Source organism: Rhinatrema bivittatum, chromosome 1 (genome assembly GCF_901001135.1).
Source record: "Rhinatrema bivittatum chromosome 1, aRhiBiv1.1, whole genome shotgun sequence".
NCBI classification, from domain to species: Eukaryota; Metazoa; Chordata; class Amphibia; order Gymnophiona; family Rhinatrematidae; genus Rhinatrema; species Rhinatrema bivittatum.
Window position 1 is genome coordinate 165,798,568 of NC_042615.1, and position 24,220 is coordinate 165,822,787.

Sequence of the window (24,220 nt, forward strand, 5' to 3'; positions counted from 1 at the left end):
ACCCGAAGGATGGGTCCCAATGCAGGGGGTCCAGGCCCAGGCCAATGTCTGGGTCCAGGCCCCTTTGCAAGGCCTCTGGATCAGATCGCAGCTTTGAACCTGGGTCAGGGCCAAAGCCCCTGTGTTGGGACTCTGCCTTTGAATTGGGTCACAGTGTTGGGCCTGGGCCCTAACCTAGGCCGATGCCCTGGTGTTGGGATTTTGAAATAGCTCATTTTGCTAGAAGCATGCATTCAGAAAAAAAGAAAAAAATGGTTGTTAATACATATACAATATGAGGTGAACTTTAAAAGTGTGAAGTATGCGTTCATTGCGGGGTGTATGAAGAAGTTGGACTTGTGCACATCAAGCTGATTTTAAAAGCTGTCTAGATATGAGCGTGTTTCCCGCAGTGTGCACATCTTGAAAGTTTTCAAAAAGGGGCATAGGTGTGGTCAGGGTGAGGCATGGGCATTCCATTATGTGTACCTAACAAGTGCACGTAAATATGGACGTGACCTAGTGCACGACAAAGCCCCATGCCACGTAACTTTATTTCTGCTATGGATGCCGTGTAAGTTAAAATGTAAAGAAAAGTCGGCAGATCTGAGGGGTTTTAAGAGTTAGAGCTAACTGGGGGGAGTGAAGGCTATTGGCGCACATGTGTGGCCAGGCTATTTTGTAACATGCGTGCATATGCACACATATGTTATAAAATGGCTGCCTACTTGTGTGCGGGCTGAGGTATGCGTGCAAATGTGCACACGTGCACTGGTTTGAAATTTATAGGGCCTGGACCTTATCTTTTTTTTTTTTTTTTATACAGTCTTTTAGTTTCTCCCTGGCCATTGTTCACCACATTATATTCACAGTTCATTATAGTGTACAGCACATTTGGGAATATTTTAGATATGGTTTCAGTCATATCAGGGTGATCATTTATCAAATTACCTAGGTAAGAAATTGTTTCTATGAAATATTTGTTTTTTTTTCAAGCAACCTTCAGCAAAGAAGAAATGTTGATATCTTAAACATACCCCATGCTGAAAGCCCTACAACACCTCCTCAGACCAGTGAGTTGTATAAATAATTTTTCTTTCTTTTGTAATTCTGTATGGAAGATTTTAAGTTACAGAGGTTGTGTTTTGCTAAGCTTTTTCCTGCATAAATGCAAAATAGGAAAAAAAAACTTAGTTACTCAGGCCAGTAATAGCAATCATGATAAAATCTGACAGTCATATAAGCACACCAAAAATACTAAAGAGAGGAACGCCTGTGCTCTAATTTTATGTATCTGATGATGTGCAAGAGATATTTTTACTTGACCTCTTTTATATTGGCTCAGATTTTAATTTCCTTTCAATTTCATAATAAATAATATCTCTGAAGTATTATGATGCAGTAATGTTTTACAGTGGCAATTATAAACAGGAACTGACTGAAGCAGGTTCAGTCAATCTGATCATCCAGTTTGGTCTTTCCCACATGCAAAATGTATGCGGGACAAAAGGATTTAAAAGGACCATATAGAAAAAGATCACATGAAACAGCTTGGACTTGTATATTGTGTTGGAGAGAATCCTGGACTAATTCAAACCGTTTCATTTTTATTTGTCTTTAAAAAAAAAAAAAAAAAAAGCATCCACTGAACGAAAGCCATCAATTATTTCTCCTTATGAAGAAACCTTTTTTTTCAACAGTCCTAAAGTTTCTCAGGTAAGTTTCTCATTATTTTATTTTGCCATCACAAGCTATAAATATTCTACGTTTTCCAAAATAGAAGTGATGCTTTTGCTCTCTCATTTGTTCCTTGAAGTTTATATAGTCATAAAAAATAAGAGATTTTCTGTAAAGCAGATTTGTTGGATTAATTGCTAAAGGTGCAATAATGAAAAATTAAGTGAGAAATAATCACATACTATTTAATAGTCCATAAATCTTAATATTTTTGAAGAAAAAGATGATGTAAAACTGCAGAAAGATAGAAACAGCTGATTTTACTGCTACATGTTAGGCATGCAATGAAGTATTGTCATCCATGTACATTTTTGAAGGAATGATGAAAGACAGCTAAGACTTGATCTATTGTATCCTTGAGCTGTTAAAATATTTAACCGCATGGTTGTTCATGAACATATGTTTCATTTTATGATGGCAACAATCTCATCTTTTTGTTTTTGCTCATTAGCATGAGCACGCTATGCACAAATAGAGGTAGATTTTATAAGAAGCGCACGGGCGTACTTTTGTTCGCACAACCCTGGGTAAACAAGAGTATGCCGGATTTTAATAGATACGCCAAGCCCTGCGCACACTGCCCGTTCCCTTCGAGGCCACCTTGGAGGGAATTTTGTACCCTCCCACCTTTCCCTCCCTTCCCCTACCAAACCCACCCCCCCAGCCCCAACTAAATTGCCCCCCCACCCACCTTTATTTTAAAAGTAACTCGCCCGCGCCAGCCGGCTGCCGGCGCACAATTCCCCGGCCCGGGAGCAGTTTCGGAGTCCTCGGCAACGCCCCCGGGCCGGCACCACACCCCCAACATGCCCCGCCCCGACACGGCAACCCCAAGCAAAGCCCCGGGACTTGCGCGCGTCCCGGGGCTTTGCGCTCGCCGGCAGCCTATGCAACATAGGCTGCCGGCACGCACAGGGGGAGCTTGGGGCCGGTTTTCGGGGAGTACGCGCGTATCTTATGCACGTACCCCTTTGAAACTCTGCCCCTATGTGAACAGCATGCAGTGTGTAAAGTGTTTTGGTAGGCTAGTGAAACTTGGGACAACTATTGATTTTTAAAATTATAGCTAGATTCCTAATTGACATATGTGAGCAACCTTATGGAGGTTTTTTTTTGTTTTTTTTTTAAAGACCAGCTTTTCTGTAAACTCTGGCACCAGCCTTACATTTTTAATTCTGCTTTTCAGCACTTCAAATTGTACTTCAAAGCAGATTACATTCAGGTACTGTAGGTATTTCCCTAGCCCCAGAGAGCTTATTGTCTTAACCTTTTTGTACCTGAGGCAACAGAGGATAAAGCGACTTACCCGGTGTCACAAGGAGTGATAGTGGGATTTGAACGCTGGTTTCCCTGGCTCATAGTGCACTGCTTTAACCCTAGGTTACTCCTCCACTCCAAGGAGGCTGGCTCCAAACACAGTGGATGAAGTAACTGGAGTTTTATTGAAATATTACTTGTGAATTTTAGAAAAACCTTGACTTTTCATATCTGTTTTATATTGCATTGTTTTTCAGGTGTTTTTCAGGTGTTTGTATTAACATTCTCAATGAAAGTTTTATACGCAGTTCAAAGGCATGTATCTTACTTGTTTTCTCCCTCATATACAATAATCGACAAATATAGGGATAAAATTAGAATTTATTATCAGTTGGTTTTTTACTTAGAATTAGTTGTGTTTGATTCTTAGAGTACAATGGTAGTAATACTGGTTATCCTCACTATGGGGTAGATTTTCAGACGAGCGCGAATAGCCTACTTTTGTTTGCGCTCCAGGCGCAAACAAAAGTACGCTGGATTTTAGTAGATACGCGCGTAGTCGCGCGTATCGGCTAAAATCCTGGATCGGCGCGCGCAAGGCTATCGATTTCGTATAGCCTGCGCGCGCCGAGCCGCGCAGCCTACCCCCGTTCCCTCCTAGGCCGCTCCGAAATCGGAGCGGCCTAGAAGGGAACTTTCCTTTGCCCTCCCCTCACCTTCCCCTCCCTTCCCCTCCCTAACCCACCCGCCCGGCCCTGTCTAAACCCCCATCCTACCTTTGTCGGGGGATTTACGCCTCCCAGAGGGAGGCGTAAATCCCCGCGCGCGAGCGGGACTCCTGCGCGCCGGGCCGCGACCTGGGGGCGGGTACAGAGGGCGCGGCCACGCCCCCGGACCGCCCCGGGCCGTAGCCACGCCCCCGTACCCGCCCCCAAAACGCTGCCGACACGCCCCCGCAACGCCGCACGCTCCGGCCCCGCCCCGACACGCCCCCGACACGCCCACTCCGAAAACCCCGGGACTTACACGAGTCCCGGGGTTCTGCGCGCGCCGGTGAGCCTATGTAAAATAGGCTCACCGGCGCGCAGGGCCCTGCTCGCGTAAATCCGCCCGGTTTTGGGCGGATTTACGCGAGCAGGGCTCTGAAAATCCGCCCCTATGAATTCTTTCTATGAGAACAAAAACCTAGAAAGGGCTGACCCTAGGGCATATAGGGCCCGGGGCCTATACTTGCCCTCTTGTGAAGATTGATGAGCAGAGTGGGGGAGGGGCTCTGCAGACCATACCTGAGTTTCTCAGTTATGTAGCCATTGAAATTCCTACCTTGCCGGAGCTCAGCAAGTGATGTCATGGATGGGACTACCGTGGTGGCATGGGGTAGTGACTTTAATCATTATGGGCCAGATTTTATAACATGCGCGCGGGCGTAGATTTGTGCGCGCAACCTGGCGCGCACAAATCTACGCCCGATTTTATAACATGCGCGCGCATGTTATAAAATGCCCGATGGCTTTCCCCGTTCCCTCCGAGGCCGCTTCGAAATCGGAGCGGCCTCGGAGAGAACTTTCCTTCTGCTCCCCCCCCCCCCCAACTTCCCCCCCCCCAGCCCTACCTAAATCCCCTCATTCCTTTATTTTGTAATTTATGCCTGCCTCTGGGCAGGCGTAACTTGTGCGCGCTGGCCAAGTGCCGGCGCGCAAACCCCCAGCATGGCCGCTGTGCCGGAGGCCTCGGTCCCGACCCCAGACCGCCCCCGGACTGGTGCCCCGCCCACTCCCTGCCCCTTTTTCAGAGCCCCGGGACAAACACGCACAATGGGGCTTGTGCGCATCGCTGAGCCTATGCAAAATAGGCTCTGCATGTGCAGGGACAGGTTTTCAGGGTTACGCGCATAAGTTACATGCATAACCCTTTGAAAATCTGCCCCTATCTCCCTTCTGCCCTCTTTAAGAATGGTTCTGACCCAAGACATGCTTAAAAAATTCAGATAATAAAGCATTGACTGTAGGAAGAAATATAACATAACATTGCAGATCACATACAAATTGCAGTCGTCTGATTGGTCTAGGAAACATGGGTGAGAAAAAAGTAGCGCTATAGAAGGGAGAGGTGATAGCATGGGACAGGACAGAAAGGATACTGAGAATACAGGGGATATGCATCATGGGAAAAGGGAACTGATGTGCATGTACTATGACACAGCAGGTATACTAAAGGAAAATAATGCATTTACCAAATATATTTTGATTACCCATTTCCCTATACAATTATAAAATGTTAGATGAATTTAAAAATAATAAAATGTTCCCATCAAAAAGCAGTCATCATAATGAAAGCAAATAAAATATTTCTTGCTGCTTGTACTATTTTTTTATGTAGTTGCTTTGATGGAAAGAAGACCACAAGTCATAGAAATATAGATTTCAACAGCTGAAAACCACTTGATCCACCAATTCTATCTATTTGTGCCTGCATCAGTGCTGCTATGGATCTTAATCTATGGTCTTCTACCACCCTTCCACTGCCTCTAAGATTCTTTTGTGTCTGCCCTAAGCATGATTGAATTCTGCAATTGCTTTGACCCCTGTCTCTTCTGCTGAAAGTCTCTTCCAGGTGTCCCTCACCTTTCTCACATCCCTTTTGAGTCATCTCCCTTAAGCAGACTATCAGAAATGAGTGAATCAGGCTTTTGAACCTTCATTGGGGTGATGGCTCTTCTTCCATGTCTAGAGGAGGGGGATTCTTTGCTTCTCCTCCTGCTGCTCTTGGACATATAGCATGAGCATATCCAGGCAAGGCTAAGAGAGAAATAAAACATAGTTACTTAGAATGCCATATAAACAAAATAGAAAGCAACAGGTAAAAAGGAAGAAAAAGGCAGCAATCAGGATCACCTCTTCTCTTCCAGAAAAAAACCCTGGGGAATGCATGCATGCATCCACTGGTGGCATGAGTTGTCTGAAGGACACTAGTCCTTTAGAGAGGCAACTGCATGTTCTAGTTGGTCAGGAGAAAAGAGAAAAACCGGGCAGAAATTCAGAGACAATGGGATAATAGTTACATAAAGAAGCATGAAGAAAGAAAGAAAAGTTAGGATGCATAGAAAAAAAAGAAAGATTTGCACTGAAGCAAAAAAAAGCAAAGATAGGAATCATGAGAGACATTACTCCATGAAAACAAAAACAGCATGCACCTTCCTATTGGATGTAACAACTCTATCCTGCTGCAGCTCTAGGACAGAGCATTACTAGTACTTAAAGGGCTCAGGTCTATTTCTACTTTTCAGACACATTTGAGATTCATCCTTTAACCTTCAGTGATTCTAAACAACAGATTTTAAAAAGGGTAAAAAGAGTGAGTAGCAACATTTACTCTTTTATTTCCATATATGTCCATTTGTTTGTACATGACATAGTTATATCTCTAAATTTAGTCATGTATCCCTGTGCAAGAACACGGTTGGTAACAGATACATAAGGCTACTTTCCCGAGAAGGCATTATGACAATCAATATGTAGTATGGCTGTGCTGTAGAAGGTGCCATGGTTGTTAGAGGAGCCAGATGAATGAAGACATAATCCCCTATATTATTAGGGATATGAAGCCTCAAAAAATTAATTTTGGTTTGTTGGTTCATTTCTTGGATACCTCAATTTATTTCATTAGCTTTGGAACAACAAAAGATATTCATTTATTAATTTTTTGTTTTATATTATTTATTTATTTATTTATTTAAAGTTTTTTTTATACCGATTTTCCTGCATAAAATGCATATCAAACCGGTTTACAATGAAACAGAATGAGCAGGAAGTAAAATTCCTTAGTCTAATACATTTAAACGTCAATAATGAAATAATTTTAAACTTAATTTAATATAATTTAATTTTAATATTAACTTAACTGTAAAAAAAAATGGGCCAGGACCAAGCCTGACATTGGGATTCATCTTGGGAGCAGGCCTTCTGGCATCTTATTGTCTTGATCTGGGACATGCCACAATGATATTATTGTAGCACCATCTGCTCTGGAGGAGGATATCATTTTAAGTTGATGGATCAAGAAAAGATGCTGGATTGTCTGATCCTGAGCCTCCAGGCCTAAGCCTTGGGACTGGGCCTAGCCTAGGCCTGGACCCAGATGATAGGACCTGGCCATGGTTGGATCCAGGCATTGGGCCCTGGCCTAGACCTCAAGCGTCAGACTCAGTTATAGACCTCTCTGACCAGGAACCAGCCTTGAGCCAAGCCATGGCATCAGGCTTAGAGATAGGCTCGGGCCCAGGCCTTGATGACTGGAACCTGGCTTTGGGCTAAGCCAGGACTTTGGTGATGGAACCTAGCCTTGGTTAGGCTGCAGCATTGGACACAGTCCTTGGTCTCAGCAACTGGGATTACGCTTTGGCTGAGCCTGCCATCAGGCCTAAGCCTAGGCCCAGGCCTAGCCCAGGAGATAGGACTAAGCCAAGGCCTGATCGTGCTGGAGTTCTGTTTTCTTGGGGGGAGAGTTTTGAGTAAACAAATACAAGTATAATTGAAACTTTTTGTGTATATTCATCCGAGGCCTATTTTTGGTTTTGTATCATTCGTACAAACCAAAAATCTTCTTATCCATTACCTTTTTTGCATTCATTTAAAATGATTCTGTATTCCTATTTATTATGGCATGACAGCTGAGGATGTAGGGTAACAGAGGCAATGATAGAGCCTCTGTGTGTAATAGATCACATGTCAGTGGCCAGAGCCTTCATCTTGCTGGCTTTTGTGGCATGGGGCTGTAAGACTGTGAGGCTTTAACGTAAGTGCAATAATTGAGCATTGCACAGTGTGTATAAAGGAAAGTTACACAGCATATGGCTAATGTCCTGTGAATGCTATCCGTTAATGGAGAGGACTGCTGGGAAGAGTGGATATAAATACATATTGTATAGATGGGACAACCATTTGTTTTTTAATTTGAATACATGCTGGCCTTACATGAAAGTGGTTCCTCATGCCTTATAATTTGCTAAAGTTTTGACTATATATATACAGTTTTTTCTGTAGGGAAATGCTTATATTTTTTTCAGTGATGCCAATGGAGCAAAGATGAAGAAATATTTCAGAGAGTATGCAAATAGGAATTTACGAGTGGGAAAGTGTTTAGGCTTTGTACCCTTGAATTACAATGATATCATGGCCTGAGCATGCTCAGTGCAGTTTCCCAGACATTTGTTTTAGAGGGGATTGATGTTACCTGAGTGGCTTTGCATTTCTGATGAGGAATAATGAAGCTCATGTATAGGGAAATTAGGCAACTAATGCATTCCATTACTTGGAACAGGGTGGACCTTATATGATTCATTAAACACCATTTTCATCCAATTTTCCTCTATTCAGATTCTTGCATAGCTCCTGCTCCAGCATTAAATACCAAATTTTTGTATTCACTTGTCTACCTGAATAGCTGTTGACATTAGTTTCACTGGTATTGCAGTTGGAAAGGAATCAATCCCTACATTTAAGCCAATTCTGTATTATGCTGAAAAAAACCCAAAACAAAATTATTCACAGGTTTCAAATATGTCAATCATTTTAACACTTTGCTTCTGTTGCAAATTTGTAGCTGTATATCCGTGAATGCTCCCCACTTTATGTATGTATTATTGACACACTCATTTTCCACCACATGTATACACTATTAATCCTCTGCATGTATATCCCACCTTAGTTGTCAGTACCCCCCTTCCCTTTAGGTAATCCCCCTCCCATCATTATACTCCGCCTACCTCCAAGTTACCATACCATCCCCTGTTAAAGATACTCCCACTCCAAGTTTCTGGCAACCTGTTCCATGTATTATCTGTTGACATCTGTGTAAACCGGTATGATGTTCCTACGAATACCAGTCTATAAAAGCCTTTAAATAAATAAATAAATAAATAAATAAATAAATAAATAGACAGACAAACACTTTCCCTAGAATCTAGCAATATTATAACCAGCTATTACTTTTTGTGTATTGATGGCGTAAAGCCAGGAGAGACTAATGGGCATTCAGGAGAAATGATATAGAAAATATACCAACATTTTCTGTTTTGTTTCATTTCATTATCAAAGTAAAATGATTGAAAATCCGACAATTTTGTTGGGTTTCACATTTTGTTTTGAAAACAAACTGATCCATCAGGCCTAGGCCCAAGCCCAAAGCTGGAGGCTCACCTATGGAATAGGCTGATATCCAAAGCAAGGATTTTTCCTATGCCAGAGCACCATGCAGGCGCCTGAGGCGAGGTCTTTACCCAGGAATAGGCTGCAGCCCGAACCACAAACCATGGCCATACCTGAGTGCAATGCCGGGTCCTCTGCCTCAGCTCAGGCCTAATGCCAGGGCCTTGAAAGAGACCTCAAAAATATAAAAAAACATACACTGGATCCCTGGAGCAGGTAACAGTCCAGGACCAGGTCTGACTCCTGGGCCTCGGCTTTGGCTCAAGCCCAATGCTGGGACCAAACCTGGAGACCAGGTCCCAATGCCAGGACCTCGACCCAGACCTAGGTCTGATGCTGGGACTCGACCCAGATGCTGGGTCCTGAGGCCCAGGCCCATGCCCAGCTCTATGACCCATGCTGGAGGGCAGGCCCTGACACCAGGGCCTTGGCCTGGACCTAGGCCTAATGCCAGAACTTAGCCCAGAGTCCAGGTCTCAATCCCTAAGCCTCGGCCTATGTCAGGCCTAAGCCTCGTAGCTCAGGCCTTAGAGCTCCTCTTCCTCCTCTTCCTTCTCTTCTTTCTTCGGAACTTGAAGGCCAAATGATGCAGGTTACTGAGGTCATGCTGGAGTTAATTAACCCAGTCTCTAGTTAAGTAACTCTGGCATAATCCCATCGATGGCATCATTTGGCCTTCAAGTGCCAAAGAAAGCCAAGGAAGAAGAGGACCTCCCAGGCCTGGGCTTCAAGGCAAAGGCCTGAGCTTGGGCCAAGGGCCAAGGCCCAAGCAGCAGGAACCAGTGTTAGGGCTAAGGCCCCCGGTTTTGGGCCTGAATCCAGGCTGAAGCCCTGGCATGGGGACCTTACCTCTGGGTTGGGTTGCTGTTTTGGGCCTGGGTCCAAGCTAAGGCCCTGGCATCAGGACTTGGCTTCTGGATTGAGTCACATCGTTAGCCATGGGCCCAAGCTTCAGTCTAGGCCCAGGCATCAGGACTCTGACTCTGGGCTGGGTCCCAGCATGAGTCTTGGGTATGGGACCCGGCCTCCAGGTTGGGTCATGACATCGGGCCAAGGTATAGGTGTTGGGACCCAGTCTGCAGACTGGGTTGTGGCTTCAGACCTGGGTCCATGCCATAGCTTAGGTGGAGGCCCTGTTGTCATAACATGGCCTCCAGGTCAGGCTGTGGAGTCGTGCCTGGGTCCAGCCTGTGGCCCTGGCATCGGGACCCTGTCTCTTGGTCATGTCATTACATTGGGCCTGGGTCCGGGCCATGTCCTCTGCTTTGGGACCCAGTCTTTAGGACCGTGTCATGGCATTGGGCCTGTTCCCATGCCCCAAGGCCTAAGTCCAGGCCCAGGCATCGTAACTCAGTCTTAAAGCGTAGGCTTTACGTAGGACAGAGGCTGAAGTCACAGTGACCTATCATGTTCTAGGCCTATGCAAGGCCTTGGCTTCAGCTGCCATTATGCTGCAACCTGTGGAAGGGCTAGACTATGGTAGTATCAGTTGGCCCCCAAACTGAATTTTGTTGACACTCAATTTGTGACAAAGCCTCAGCCAGCCCTTAGCTCTACAACAGTATTGCTCATAGAATACCAGGCTCCTCTATATCCAGCTCTGAGATGCAATGAGTAATAATCCCTTGACCTGTGCTGTGGAGTGGAAATACTGTATACCAGCTAGTTGAGGTGAAGGAACCCCACCATCACATCCCAAGTAAGCTCCGCATCCCTATGTTAGACTCCTAACAGTCTGGGAAGGAAGGAAGGCTGCTACAGAGCGAAAGCCAGCAACCACAGGACATTGGTGATCACAGTCCCAATCCCAGCACTGTGATAAAAAAAAAATAGCTCACAGGATCATGGATTAACAAAGTATTCAGCTCCTGACTCTACCTGAAACCATCAACTTTCCTATTGACCCAAAATCCATGCCAACCAGCCAGGCTGGGGGGGAGGGGTGGAGATGAGATGGAGGAGGGGCCAGTTAAAAATTGCCCTGGTGAGCCTTATTTTCAATTTATAAAAGATTTGCGAACACTTAGATAATATTTTTTCCTTTTTTGGTCTTTTCTAGTCAAGAATATAGAGACCTTTCAGTCTTCTATTTTTGTTCTAGTATTGGTCAGCATTCAGAATGTGGATTAAAATGCCTCCAAATGTAAAGCAATAGAAACAGAAGTAACATGCCTAGCACCTGTTTCAGATCTCTCTGAGGTTGGGCTCAAATGGATTCCTCAAAATGACTCTGCATTAAAAAAGAAAAATGCAATCAGCTGCACCTGCTTATATCTAAAAAGCTACAAATGGAAACAAAATTCATATGGAAGTTGTTAGATTCAAGAAATTAGCATTAGTAGCAGCACTCCAGGGTAAACACATCTTTTCATAATTGAACTCCTCTTATCAGGAAACCTTTGGGAGAGAATTTCCAGTGACTGAAGAATCTGAAGAGGCTGCTTCATTTAACAAATCATGGTACAGTATTACTTAAATATGAAACTAATGTTTGCTGAGAAAATAATTTAGAAGTTATGAGAAGAGGGATGCACCCCAGTATTTAGTTTTCAATTAGACAAACAGCATATAAACACTTCAGTTCAATTATTGGAACTCAAGATTATGTAAATCATATTTCTTTGCATCATACAGTGCTTGAACCTGAAAGACTCTTATATTGTTGGGTTCACATATGAACTAATGCTCTCATTCTTTGTAAAGGAATATCTTTGCTATTTTCTAGTTTCTACTAATTTAATAAAGTCATTTTTAAATTTTTGGATAGCTTATTTCTTATACTTTAAAAGATGTATTATGTATATAAATGATATGAACATTTTAAGATGGCATCCTGAATGTTTTTAAAATTCTGGTCTTTAACATTTTTTTCTTTAGGATATATTCTTGAACTTGCTTCCAACTTTCTGTACCACAGTTATGGACTGAATCATGTTAAGTTGCTGCTGTGCTGAATGCCATTTGTTAACCAATTGTATGATAACCTTGATATGTTTTAAGTATGAATAAAATGTATATGTGTGTGTTTGTGCACGTGTGTGTGTTTGTGCACATGTGTACATTCATACACATACACACAAACACACACATGCTATAAATGGTTACTAATGGCACCTTTACATGCCTCAGTCCATAATTGTAGTGAATAATTCAGAAAGCTGGAGGAACAGCTTTACTGCAAAGATTAAAGTCAGTAAGAAAAAAAGCTGTTTAAATGATACTGTTCTTTTGAGTAAATAATTCAAAAAATGTTTGCGATGCTGCTGCCTTACGAGTGTTTATTATTAAGAAACGTAAATTCAACTAACTTTTGCCAAGGCCTTAACAAGAGAGATGGTAATTTCAGTGCAGTTTTTAAATCATAGAAAGAAAAATATAGTGGCCATAAAAAGATATAGACTATAAAAATAGTAAAAAATACGAAAAAAAAACAAAACCCTAAAGAAATGAAGCTTAAGGACAGAATAGTCAGGGTTGTGGTTTATTGAGAATAACACAGCATTAGAGTCTCAGGATTCAATTTAATTAGTTGGGCTGTACCCAAGACACCAGTTGTGACTGAGTATTTTTGGCTCCCATGTTCTAAATGCATATAGTAAAAGCAAACTTAAACATTAAGGGGCGGATTTTAAAAGCCCTAAATCCAGAGGATTGCAAAAAGGGGTGGTCCAGGGCGGAGTGTGGGTGGGGCGGTATGGGGGCGGGGCCAGAGGCCTCCGACACAGCGGCCATTGCTGCTGTGTCGAAGGATCGCATGCCGGCAAGCTGCCGGCGTGCGCAACTTGCACCTGCCCGCACACACCCTTTTAAAATCTACTTCTGCGTGCCGGATTTTAAAAAGGTTATGCGCTCCAGGCCTATAGCCCCGGGACGCGTGTAAGTCCCGGGACTTTACTAGAGAAGCGGGAAGGGGGTGTGGGCAGGGCGGGGCGGTCCGGGGGCGGGGTTGGGGCCAGAGGCTCCAGGCGCAGCGCCCATTTGCCACTGTGCTTGGCATTGCGTGTCGGCAGTCTGCCAGCGCGCACAACTTACTTCAGCCCTACGGCTGAAGAAAGTTTAGAAACAAAAAAAGAAGAGAGAAAAGGTAGGGAGGAAAGGGCGGGGGAGGTAGCAGAAGGGAAGGGAAGGTGGGGTGGGGGTAGGGAAGGCAGCACAGCTCGGAGTGGTCTCGGCACGCGAAAGGTGCACAATTGTGCACCCCCTTGTGCGTGCCGGATTTTATAACATGCGTGTGCTTTCATGCGCATGTTATAAAATCGGGCGTACATGTGTGCGCGTGCTCCTTTTTAAAATCTACCCCTAAGGGGCTTGATTACTGAGGCATGATAAAATGGGGCATTAATGCTCTATTCTAATACTGGATTTATTAAAAAGTATTAAGCTTTAGTAGATCTTGTATTCCAACCAAATTTAATATGGATTATATTAATGCCAGCAGTAACATTGTACCCTCACCACCTTAACTGATCAGAAAAGCTATTTTGGGTGAAAGCAAGCTCAGTAGGGATGTGCAGACCAAAAGTTTATGTTCATAAGTCCATAAGTCGAAAGGGGGGGTCAATTTCGGTCAATATGGACATATGGAGAATTCCATAAGTTGAGTCTATGTCCATACGTGCAAATAAAAATTTAAACCCCTCACCCTCCTTAATCCCCCCCCCAAGACTTACCAAAACTCCCTGGTGGTCCAGCGAGGAGTCAGGACGCCATTTCTGAACTCCTTTGCGAGGAGCACGTGACGGCGTCACATCGGAGTGACGCGGCGTCACGTGATTCCCCGCGCGTTCGCTCCGGGACCCTCGTTGCACCCAAAAGGAATTTTTGGCCAGCTTGGGGTGGCCTCCTGACCCCCCCAAGCTGGGTCCCGAAGCGAACGCGCGGAGAATCACGTGACGCTGTGTCACTCCGACGTGACACCGACGTCACGTGCTCCTCGCAAAGGAGTTCAGAAATGGCGTCCTGACTCCCCGCTGGACCACCAGGGAGTTTTGGTAAGTCTTGGGGGGGGATTAAGGAGGGTGAGGGGTTTAAATTTTTATTTAGGATCAACAATCGCGATTTCCAATGTATTCAACATAGCTATAGGCCCGGAGCGCATAACCTTTTTAAAATCCGGCACGCAGAAGTAGATTTTAAAAGGGTGTGTGCGGGCAGGTGCAAGTTGCGCACGCCGGCAGCTTGCCGGCATGCGATCCTTCGACACAGCGGCAATGGCCGCTGTGTCGGAGGCCTCTGGCCCCGCCCCCATACCGCCCCACCCACACTCCGCCCTGGACCACCCCTTTTTGCAATCCTCTGGATTTAGGGCTTTTAAAATCCGCCCCTTAATGTTTAAGTTTGCTTTTACTATATGCATTTAGAACATGGGAGCCAAAAATACTCAGTCACAACTGGTGTCTTGGGTACAGCCCAACTAATTAAATTGAATCCTGAGACTCTAATGCTGTGTTATTCTCAATAAACCACAACCCTGACTATTCTGTCCTTAAGCTTCATTTCTTTAGGGTTTTGTTTTTTTTTTCGTATTTTTTACTATTTTTATAGTCTATATCTTTTTATGGCCACTATATTTTTCTTTCTATGATTTAAAAACTGCACTGAAATTACCATCTCTCTTGTTAAGGCCTTGGCAAAAGTTAGTTGAATTTACGTTTCTTAATAATAAACACTCGTAAGGCAGCAGCATCGCAAACATTCAACATAGCTATGTTGAATAAGTTGGAAATCCGATCGTTTTCGCCTCATCACTTTTTTAAGTTAAAAAAAAAAAGTTGCGTTTTACATTTAAGTTCAAAACGAATGCACACCCCTAAAGCTCAGTCCCCTTCCTCTGAGTATTTCAAAGGCTTCAATGAACCAAAGAGATCTCACCTCTGTCAAGGGTTCCTCTGAGCCAAAAAGACCCTACCATCAAAGTGTGTCAAAGGTTCCTTCAGACCATTCAGCATCTGGCCTTGTGGTAGCCAAAGAGGCCAATCACAATATATTTGTCTCTTGGGGTGTAATTAAGGTTTTGCTTTAACCCATAGGTTAATGCAAATTAGTGTGGTTTAAAACAATTTGTGGTGGCCCATGTAAATATTTGAACTGCTTTGCAGACTACACAGTTCATTTGGATTAAATTTAATTAATTTAATTTTATAATAGCATGTATCTATCACTTTACTGATTAAAATCTCCCAAAGTGATGTACAAAATTGGTACATATATTAAAATAAATCAACAATAAAATATAAATATAAAATTTCTTGGTTCTCACTCTACTTCTCTGTCAAAACAATTTTGATGTCTTTTAATTACATGCGTATCCAAAACCCTACCAAAGGTGAGATATAATTGAGGTACAGTAGGTAGGTAGGCCCCTGCTCCCAAAGAAGGATTACAATGTAATTTTGCACTAACATTAATGCAAGTGCATTAGCTTTAATGCAAGATTGTTATCTCTGACTTATTGCATGTTAAAAGCATGTAATGCACATTAGTGATCTTTAGTATATAGGCCCCTGAATGGTTTCATTTGAAGGTTTTATATTTTCATTATAGAAAATTTGATTATTTAGAGGTTTAAGTTCAAGTATTGTGATCTTCCTACAGTGAATGCAGCTAAAATGTAGCCAGAAATCTTAATATATTCCTAGGGGATTTATCAGTCCCACTAAGTAAACACGAGTGAGAACAATGAAGCAGTCTTCTTTGTTTTCTTGGGTGTACTTATTCTATTTTATTTTTCAGTAGATATATCACCCTTTTCTAAGCAGTTTATAATAATTATAGCCAGATGTAATTAAATCAGATTCCTCTCACTTTTTGCTTGAAGTCAGTGTAATTTTACATATAGCTATGAAATAAATTACACAAAACACAATTATATAGGAAGCCACAATATCTAAAGCCCATGAACTAGCAATTAATGTTATGGCTTTTTGTGCATTATTATATAGATTTTAAAAATATATAATTTGTCAGTACATCTCACCAGGCCCTTATTAGTTAATCTCAATACAACCAGATTCTAATAAGCAAAACTTTGTGTGTATTGTACTTTAGAAGTAAGGCTTTTAATAGGAAATTGTGTACATATTATCTTAGTTTGACAATGAAGCATTCACACAAGATTTAATACTATTTTTTAAAATTAGTCAAACATCTATTTTTATGTGCTGCTTTTATTTGTTGTAATAATATGTATCAAGTTATTGTTAGTGAATAATACCAGAAAGTATGTTTTGCTATTTATTTGACAGGAACTGCTATCCATCTGAAGATCAAGAGGAAAATGAAATTACCTTTTTCCAGAAAAACACTATAGTCCTAGAGGAACCATCACAAGAATCTGAATATTCCACTGTTGAGGAATGTGCTCAGAGACTAAGGGCAAGACATTTGGAAGCATCCACAAATCAATCTCTCTCTCACATCAGGAACCAAAATGAAAAATTTAGCTCTGGTAATAGAATGAGCTCTTCTTTGCCTTTTCAAGCAGGGGGTGACCCCACTGATGACCATACAACTAGTGTCCAGAATGATTCATCGATATCACCATATGCATGCTTCTATGGATCTTCAACGAAGGCAATTAAAACAGGCTGGCTGGATAAACTTTCACCTCAGGGGTATGTATTGTGTGTTTTTTTTCCATTGATAATTTTCCTTAAGTAACTTTGTAAATATAAGAACAATGTTTGAGTTGGAATTCAGAGATTAGTTGTTAGATTATTTTGCCATTTAATATTATTTAACACTTTAAGACCATCTTCCTTGATTAAAAAAAAAAAAAAAACCTTTAGAATAAATACAAAATGCATAATCTTAATAACTTATATCAGTACAATCAAATACATTAACATTAAATCAATAAATATCAAGTACAGGAAGTCCTTGAACGTATGACATCCAATTTTTGAGGTTCCACATTTATATCGTCCCTGACTTGCATTTGTGTTCCAAAAGAGATTTCAGCTTCTGATGTTGCTTGATAATTTGGGCACAGGTGTCAGCACATCCAAAGCTAGCCCCCACTGCTCAGCTTGCAGACAGCGACAGGCGATGATGTTAGTAATCAGCATGGTGAACTCAGAAGTGGTAGCAGAAGTAAAGCCAGCTCCTACTTCGGTCTTCTAGTCAATGAGAGGGGGCAGAGAGGGGCCCAATGATGAGAGACAACTGTGAGACTTAGAAGTGATGGGCGATGCTGAATGCTGCTGGTGGCAGACAATGAATGCAGCCAGGAGCCTTCAGGGAAGGATAAAAGTAGACAAATTGATTTTTCATACCAGGGAATAAAACTTGTTTAGGAGACAAATTGATTGTGAATAAATCTCAGAAAACCTCCCTTATGGAGAAAGACTCTTCCTTTAGCTTGGAGAAGGGATGACTGTGAGGGGATATAATTGAGATTTATAAAATCATGAATGGGGTGGAAAGGGTAAACAGAAATGATTATTTGCCTTTTCAAATAACACTAGGACTCAGGGACACTCTTTGAAACTAGCAGTCAGCAGATTTAAAACAAACAAACATTATGAAGCATTATTTCACTCAGAGCACAATCAAGCTATGGAATCTGTTGTCAGAGGATATGGTGAAGGAAACAGTTAAGAATAAATCATCTCACTGCATTCCAGGCTGACACACCTCATCAATGGTGTATTATTAGCCTCACCATCACACACCCATTTTGAAAGATCCTCCTTCTCTTGGTAGATCTTAGGGATGTGCAGAGGGATGCCATGCGTTGCATTCGGGATTCATATTCGTCGGGGGGAATACGTTGCATTCGGCAAGGGGGGCCCCCGATACGTACATGCGTTAATTCTTATTCGTTTCCTGGCTAAAGTTGAATTAAGTACAACCCCCCCACCCTCCTGACCCCCCAAGACTTACTAAAACTCCCTGGTGGTCCAGCGGGGGGTCCGGGAGCCATCTCCTGCACTCACACCCTCAGCTGCCGGTATTCAAAATGGCGCCGATAGCCTTTGACCTTCTATATCACAGGGGCTACTGCTGCCATTGGTCAGCCCCTGTCACATGGTAGGAGCAATGGATGGCTGGCGCCATCTTGTGCTCTTACCATGTGACAGGGGCTGACCAATGGCAGTGGTAGCCCCTGTGACATAGAAGGTGAAAGGCTATCAGCGCCATTTTGAATACTGGCAGGCAAGGGTGTGAGTGCAGGAGATGGCTCCCAGACCCCCTGCTGGACCACCAGGGAGTTTTGTTAAGTCTTGGGGAGGTCAGGAGGGTGGGGAGGTTTGTTTAAATTGGCTCCTTTAGACGGCCGAATAATTCGGCGAAGAGTCGATGTATTTGTGGGGAATCGTGATACATTTCGCTTCCCCATGAATACAACAAATATGGCCCTATACGTTGCGGATTACAAATACATAGGAAACGAATGCACACCCCTAGTAGATCTTCCTATTCTTCCTATGCCTCTTCTGAAGTGGCTAACTATAGGATAGTGGCTCAGTATTTGCCTCCTATAATGTGTATTTTGAATACTTTGTTGTCATTAGACAGAAAATGATTAACATATTATCTGATGATATCAATTACAGATGGAATACAATCTATAACCCCATTTCATTTTTTCTATGCAGTGTCTGAATGTAATTTTACAGTATTTAGCCAAAAGCTATTGATTTGATCACACAATAATACCAAAATAAATATTTACAAACAGAAAACTACTGGTGTCTGGAGCAGTGGTTGCTTATCACTTTTAAACAGGAAATAGTTGCACCCTGCTAAAAGGAAATTCCTTGTATTCAGTTCCTTAGTATACAGTAGTACTCTGCCACATCACCAGGCTAGTTCAATGGCAGAGGGAATAACAGTAATATAGTGGAAGGTGACAGGTAAGGATCAATTTGCACTCCCAGTCTGCTCCATTGATTTCTCTCCAGCTTTCTACATCTTTGGATAGATGAGTATATAAATTCCCGTACTTAAACTATCACCAGCTCCCACCCTTGCCTTTTACCCCATCACTCAATATTGTTCTTACTATGTATTTATTTATTTATTCATTCATTTTTTTATTTTTATATACAGTGCTTTCAACCAGGCTTTATCAGTGCGGTTTACAATATCACATTCAAAGTGCTACATAAAAGTTAACTTAATACATAAAATAGTCATTAAAGTAAATAAACAAAAGCAAACCTATAGTATAACAAAAGAAATGCCTCAAAATAAAAGATGATAAAAAGTAAGTATTAACTATAGTGGCAAATATTTCTGTCCTAAGCAAGTTTTCATTCTGTTATAGTGCTGGCTACCACCATCTCCACTGGTAAGCCATTCTAGGCATTGTCATCTTTCTCTCTGGTTCTTACAAGTTCCATACTTTCCCCAACACCCAGGCCCTTTCCTATATCTTACTGCCAAGTTTGTAGCAATCCAGTCAGTCAGCAAAATAGTGAGGCTATTGTCTGAACATACAACTCTTCCATAATCATTGCTTCTAGGGATATAAACATGATCACTTTGGGCAGAGTACCCAAGTCTTCTTGAAAGCCTAATGCAGCTATTCCACCATTTTCCACAAATAGACTTGTATCATCCCCTCTTTTGCCTTCTAAAGTTCCAAATGACTGAGCAAATACTCAAACTTCCCTTATTTCCCTTCTGTTACTCCCTCACTATGGCATGAATGGATACTTTCTTCCTTGTTTTTTTGTTGTTTTTTAATAGTAGATTGTTGATATTCTATCTCAAGTAAGAAAAAGATCCGGAAACACTTTCAGAAACAGTATCGGCTGAAATTTTAATCGGCCACACGCATAAATATCGTCACTTACGCATGTGGCCTGGCCCTGTGCGTGCCATGCTCATTTTCAAAAGGGCACGGCTACGCTCATAAGTGATGATACGTGCACAATTGCCAGGCCCTGAAAAGGAGCAGGCCAGGGTGCGTGGTGTGGGCGGGGGTCAGTGGGGCTGGACAGAGGCTGCCTGGACATCAGCCATTAGTCGCTGTCTCAGGGAAGCGTGCTCTGGCAGTTGGCCGCCGCGCGCTAGGGGTGTGCATTCATTTGCAATGTATTGGCAATCTGCAATGTATATGCCATATTCGTTGTATTCGTGGGGGTCATGAAACATATGGCAAACCCCCACGAATACAAAGTATCACTAATGAATAAACACCCACGCTCCTGACCCCCCCCACCCCCACAAGACTTGCCAAAAGTCCCTGATGGTCCAGCGGGGGTCATGGAACGATCTCCTGCACTCGGGCTGTCGGCTGCCGGTATTCAAAATGGCGCCGATAGCTTTTGCCCTTACTATATCACAGGGGCTACAGGTGCCATTGGTCGGCCCCTGTCACCTGGTAGGAGCACAAATAGCCTAGTGGTTAGAGCAGTGGACTATGAACCAGGAGACCAGGGTTCAAGTCCTGCTGTTGCTCCTTGTGACCTTGGGCAAGTCACTTTACCCTCCATTGCCTCAGGTACAAACTTAGATTGTAAGCCCTCTGGGGATAGAGAAATACCTACAGTACCTGAATATAAACCAGTGTGATATCTCGATTGAGATCAAATGTCAGTTTATAAAAATAATAAATAAATAAATCCCCTTAGTTCAATATCCTTCACTGCCCCCCCCTATTAGCCCCAATCCTTAAAACCCCACAGATTTTCCTAGTTGTCTTTATTTTGTAACTTGTGCCTCCTCCATAGCAGGGGTTCTATCTTCAGTGTCCTAAGGAGGAGGAAGAGGATCTGTAGGAGCAGCTTTGCATGACCGCTAATACTGAATCTCTAGAGTGACCGAGTGTGAAGGCCTACTAAGGAATTTATGTTGCTATAATAGTGTAGCAGAGGTAACTATATAAAATGAAGAATGTTTAGAACACGAGGATAAAAGGTACAGAAAAATGTTTGCAGCTTTCATACATACTAAATATTTTAAGACTTTTTTTCTATCAAAGTTAACTATAGCTCATGATTTTTTTGAAACACTTGGGGGGAGGGCATAATTGTATAACAACCTGCGTGTACAGAGAGATTTCAGCCTTGATTTTCAAAGCAGAGTGACATGCATAAATCAACTTTGAAAATTAGAGGGCCACCTGCACCTTAGTGCAGCATAAGCTCACATGCTTACACCTGCTCTTGAAATGATACATATGCAAGAAATATATACACAGAATCATACACATGCTAGGAATAATGTGGATATCATTGATACATTTTCTATTTCCAGCTCATGGTCATTTGGATTAACTTTGTCATCACTTTCATCATACTCTGTAGTAACCAGAATTATAGTTCCAAAATTTAGAGAGCCTAATTTGTCCCTTTCACTTTACTCAGTATGTTCACCAATGTAATGGCCTTCCTTGCAAAGTTGCACCTGCTTCTACATGAAGTCTTGCTGCTCCACTTTCACTGTGGAATTGGACAATCTCTTCTCAGTGCTATGATTGGCCTTAACTTGACTGGTACCAGACCCTTTTGCAGAAGGAAATAGGGGAAAGAAACAGGAAGCAGTTGGAACTGTAGCTATTGAAACCTCATTTCCTTTTCACTACAATGCTGGTTATTGAGGCACTTTCTATTTTCTCAAATGCTGTCAGTGCTGGTGTATTTGACTTTCATGTTGCTGTTTTTTTTAGTGTTTTTTTAGTGACAGAGGGTCACTAATGACAGAGGATCACTAGTGACAGAGGGTCACTAGTGTTTTTTCGTGACTGAGGGTCAGGGCTTTTTCAAATGCAAAACTGAAATTGTTTCAAATGTTATCACTTTCACTTCAAATGGTTTTTATTACCAAAGTGATTGAATAATTAAATCAGCTAGTCCCATTTAAAATGATTTACTTATTTTAATGTGTTTATATTCTGTTTTTTGGTACTTCTAGCATTGTCTCAATCAGTTTTCTGTTTTCATCATATACATGGCAAATGTGAAGATTTGAGAAGCTACTTGAAATAATTGGTCCATAACCTATGAATATGTTGAATGTAGACTGAAGTCTAGAAATATTTTACTTTTCTGTCATTTTATTTATTGAAAGTATTTCTGTCCTGCATTCTCTTTATTGCTAGGTGGGTTACAATAAAAACATATGTTATACATAAAGTAAGCATAACACAAATGGGCGTCTGACTCTTAAGAGTAGGACAATTATTGGTGTTGCCATTGACTTGATAATATTTTCAAGAAATTTTTATTTTAAAGACTAGTGTATCATAAATCATAATGTGTTTCCTTTCTTAGCAGGCATTCTGTGACTTATTCTGTGCTGTGTGTGCTTGTCTGATTCAGTTTAAAAATAGCTTGTGCCACTTTACCATAATTGAAATGTTTTATTGTACATACAGTACGTTTTTGATGCAACTGCCTTCTTTTCATACTTGCAGCTCATTGTAAAAGAGGTGGGTTTGAGGCCTGAATATTTTATGATAATCCTTCAATAAATAGTGTTATTGCTCGTTAAATGCTGTTTTCTGTATGTTAATGCCTTACCGTAATTCCATAAATCTACCTATTAGTTGGTAGTGCTGATTTATAAAAGGACCAACAATAAAGATGTTGAGTACACTGACTTTCAAATCCACACAGGTCCTTTCTTCATACAGTTTGTAAAGAAGGGATCTGTGTGGTCTTAAAAGCACTATACTACACATCTTTTTCCTTGATTCCTTAAAACATATATCACTACATTCTAAGATTCCAGTCTTCTCCTTGATCAATATGGCTATTAAAACTGTACCGCTGATTTAGCTATGCAATTGCAACTCTCTCTACTCTGTTATATAAGAAATATATTTAAAAAGGCTATAGTATTAATAGTAAAAAGCTTCATAAGGCTTAGTTGTCTTCTATATGGATAAAAATAGATTTAACCTGCAAGTCAGTCATGATTTTTGGTCCCCTGTAAGTACACGTGTATTTTCATAATGCATACAAACTAAGGAATTCCAAGAGGCATTTTGTGGACATTTATTAGAATTACACATGTAGATGGCATAGTGTTAATGTTCTTAATTTTACATCCCTTTTCCAAAAGGTATGCATGTACATTTAGCTGCATAAGGGCCCTTTGTTTAAACTCAGGAGTAAATTTTCAAAGGATTTTGTGTGTAAAAATGCCTTTTTTGCATGTATATTTTCCCATATAAGATTTACAAAACAGGGCGGGTATGTATTTATTCACGTGTTCACACGGAAATGTATATTCAAACAAAATGGACATGTTTGGGATGTGGCAGGGCATCGCATAGATGTTCATGCATACTTTGTGTTGAGCGCACCGGCCGCGGTGCTCCACGGCCAGTCGCACTTACCTAAACACATAACCCAGTTCAGCCCCGACCTCTCATGGAGCGGCAGGGAGCTGCTGCTTCCATCAACAAACTTTCTCATAGCATGGAGCCATTGCTCACACTGCTGACGCTTGGCCCCACCAGTGCCTCCCGAGGCGCGCACTCTGATCTAAAAGGGGCTGCAGCGGGAAAAGTTCCCACAGCTCCCTCTGATGACTTCAGCCCTTCTGTCTACTAAAGCTTGTTTCTAGGGATGTGCAGACAAAAAGTTTATGTTCATAAGTCCATAAGTCGAAAGGGGGGGTCAATTTCGGTCAATATTTATTTATTTATTTATTTATTTAAGGTTTTTATATACCGGCAATCATGAGCACATATCTTGCTGGTTTACATGGAACGGGAGTGCATTAAATACAACAACTAGAACTGTGGTGATCGAAGGAGCAGTTACAAATAACAAGGGTAGCAGAACTTGGATAAGAAGGAAGAGATAGGAAAGAATAAACGGTTAAACGGTATACAAATAAATTAAATGCTATGTAAAAATGGCATGATTAATGGCTGAATATTTGAAGTCCTTGGTTTGTATCTATAACGTGATATTAGATTGTGTCTGGGAAAGCTTGCTTGAATAACCAAGTCTTAAGTCCTTTCCTAAAAGTTAAGAGGCAGGGTTCCAGTCTGAGATCTGTGGGAATGGAATTCCACAGAGAAGGGCCAGCAGTGGAGGTGGCACGATCTCTTAGAGTGATGTGTTTGGTCATTTTCG

General features: G+C 41.9%; 1 protein-coding gene across 5 annotated transcripts in view; it reads left to right on the forward strand.

Annotated features, from left to right (window-relative positions):
* The window catches only part of ARAP2 (ArfGAP with RhoGAP domain, ankyrin repeat and PH domain 2), a 619,943-nt gene that overhangs the window by 118,287 nt on the left and 477,436 nt on the right, over positions 1-24,220 (forward strand). For all 5 annotated transcript variants that reach the window (XM_029589653.1, XM_029589667.1, XM_029589686.1 and 2 more), the window contains exons 3-6: positions 976-1,052; positions 1,619-1,695; positions 11,572-11,639; positions 16,424-16,792. In XM_029589653.1, coding sequence (XP_029445513.1) covers positions 976-1,052; positions 1,619-1,695; positions 11,572-11,639; positions 16,424-16,792 — 591 coding nt within the window. The remainder of the gene's footprint in view (positions 1-975; positions 1,053-1,618; positions 1,696-11,571; positions 11,640-16,423; positions 16,793-24,220) is intronic.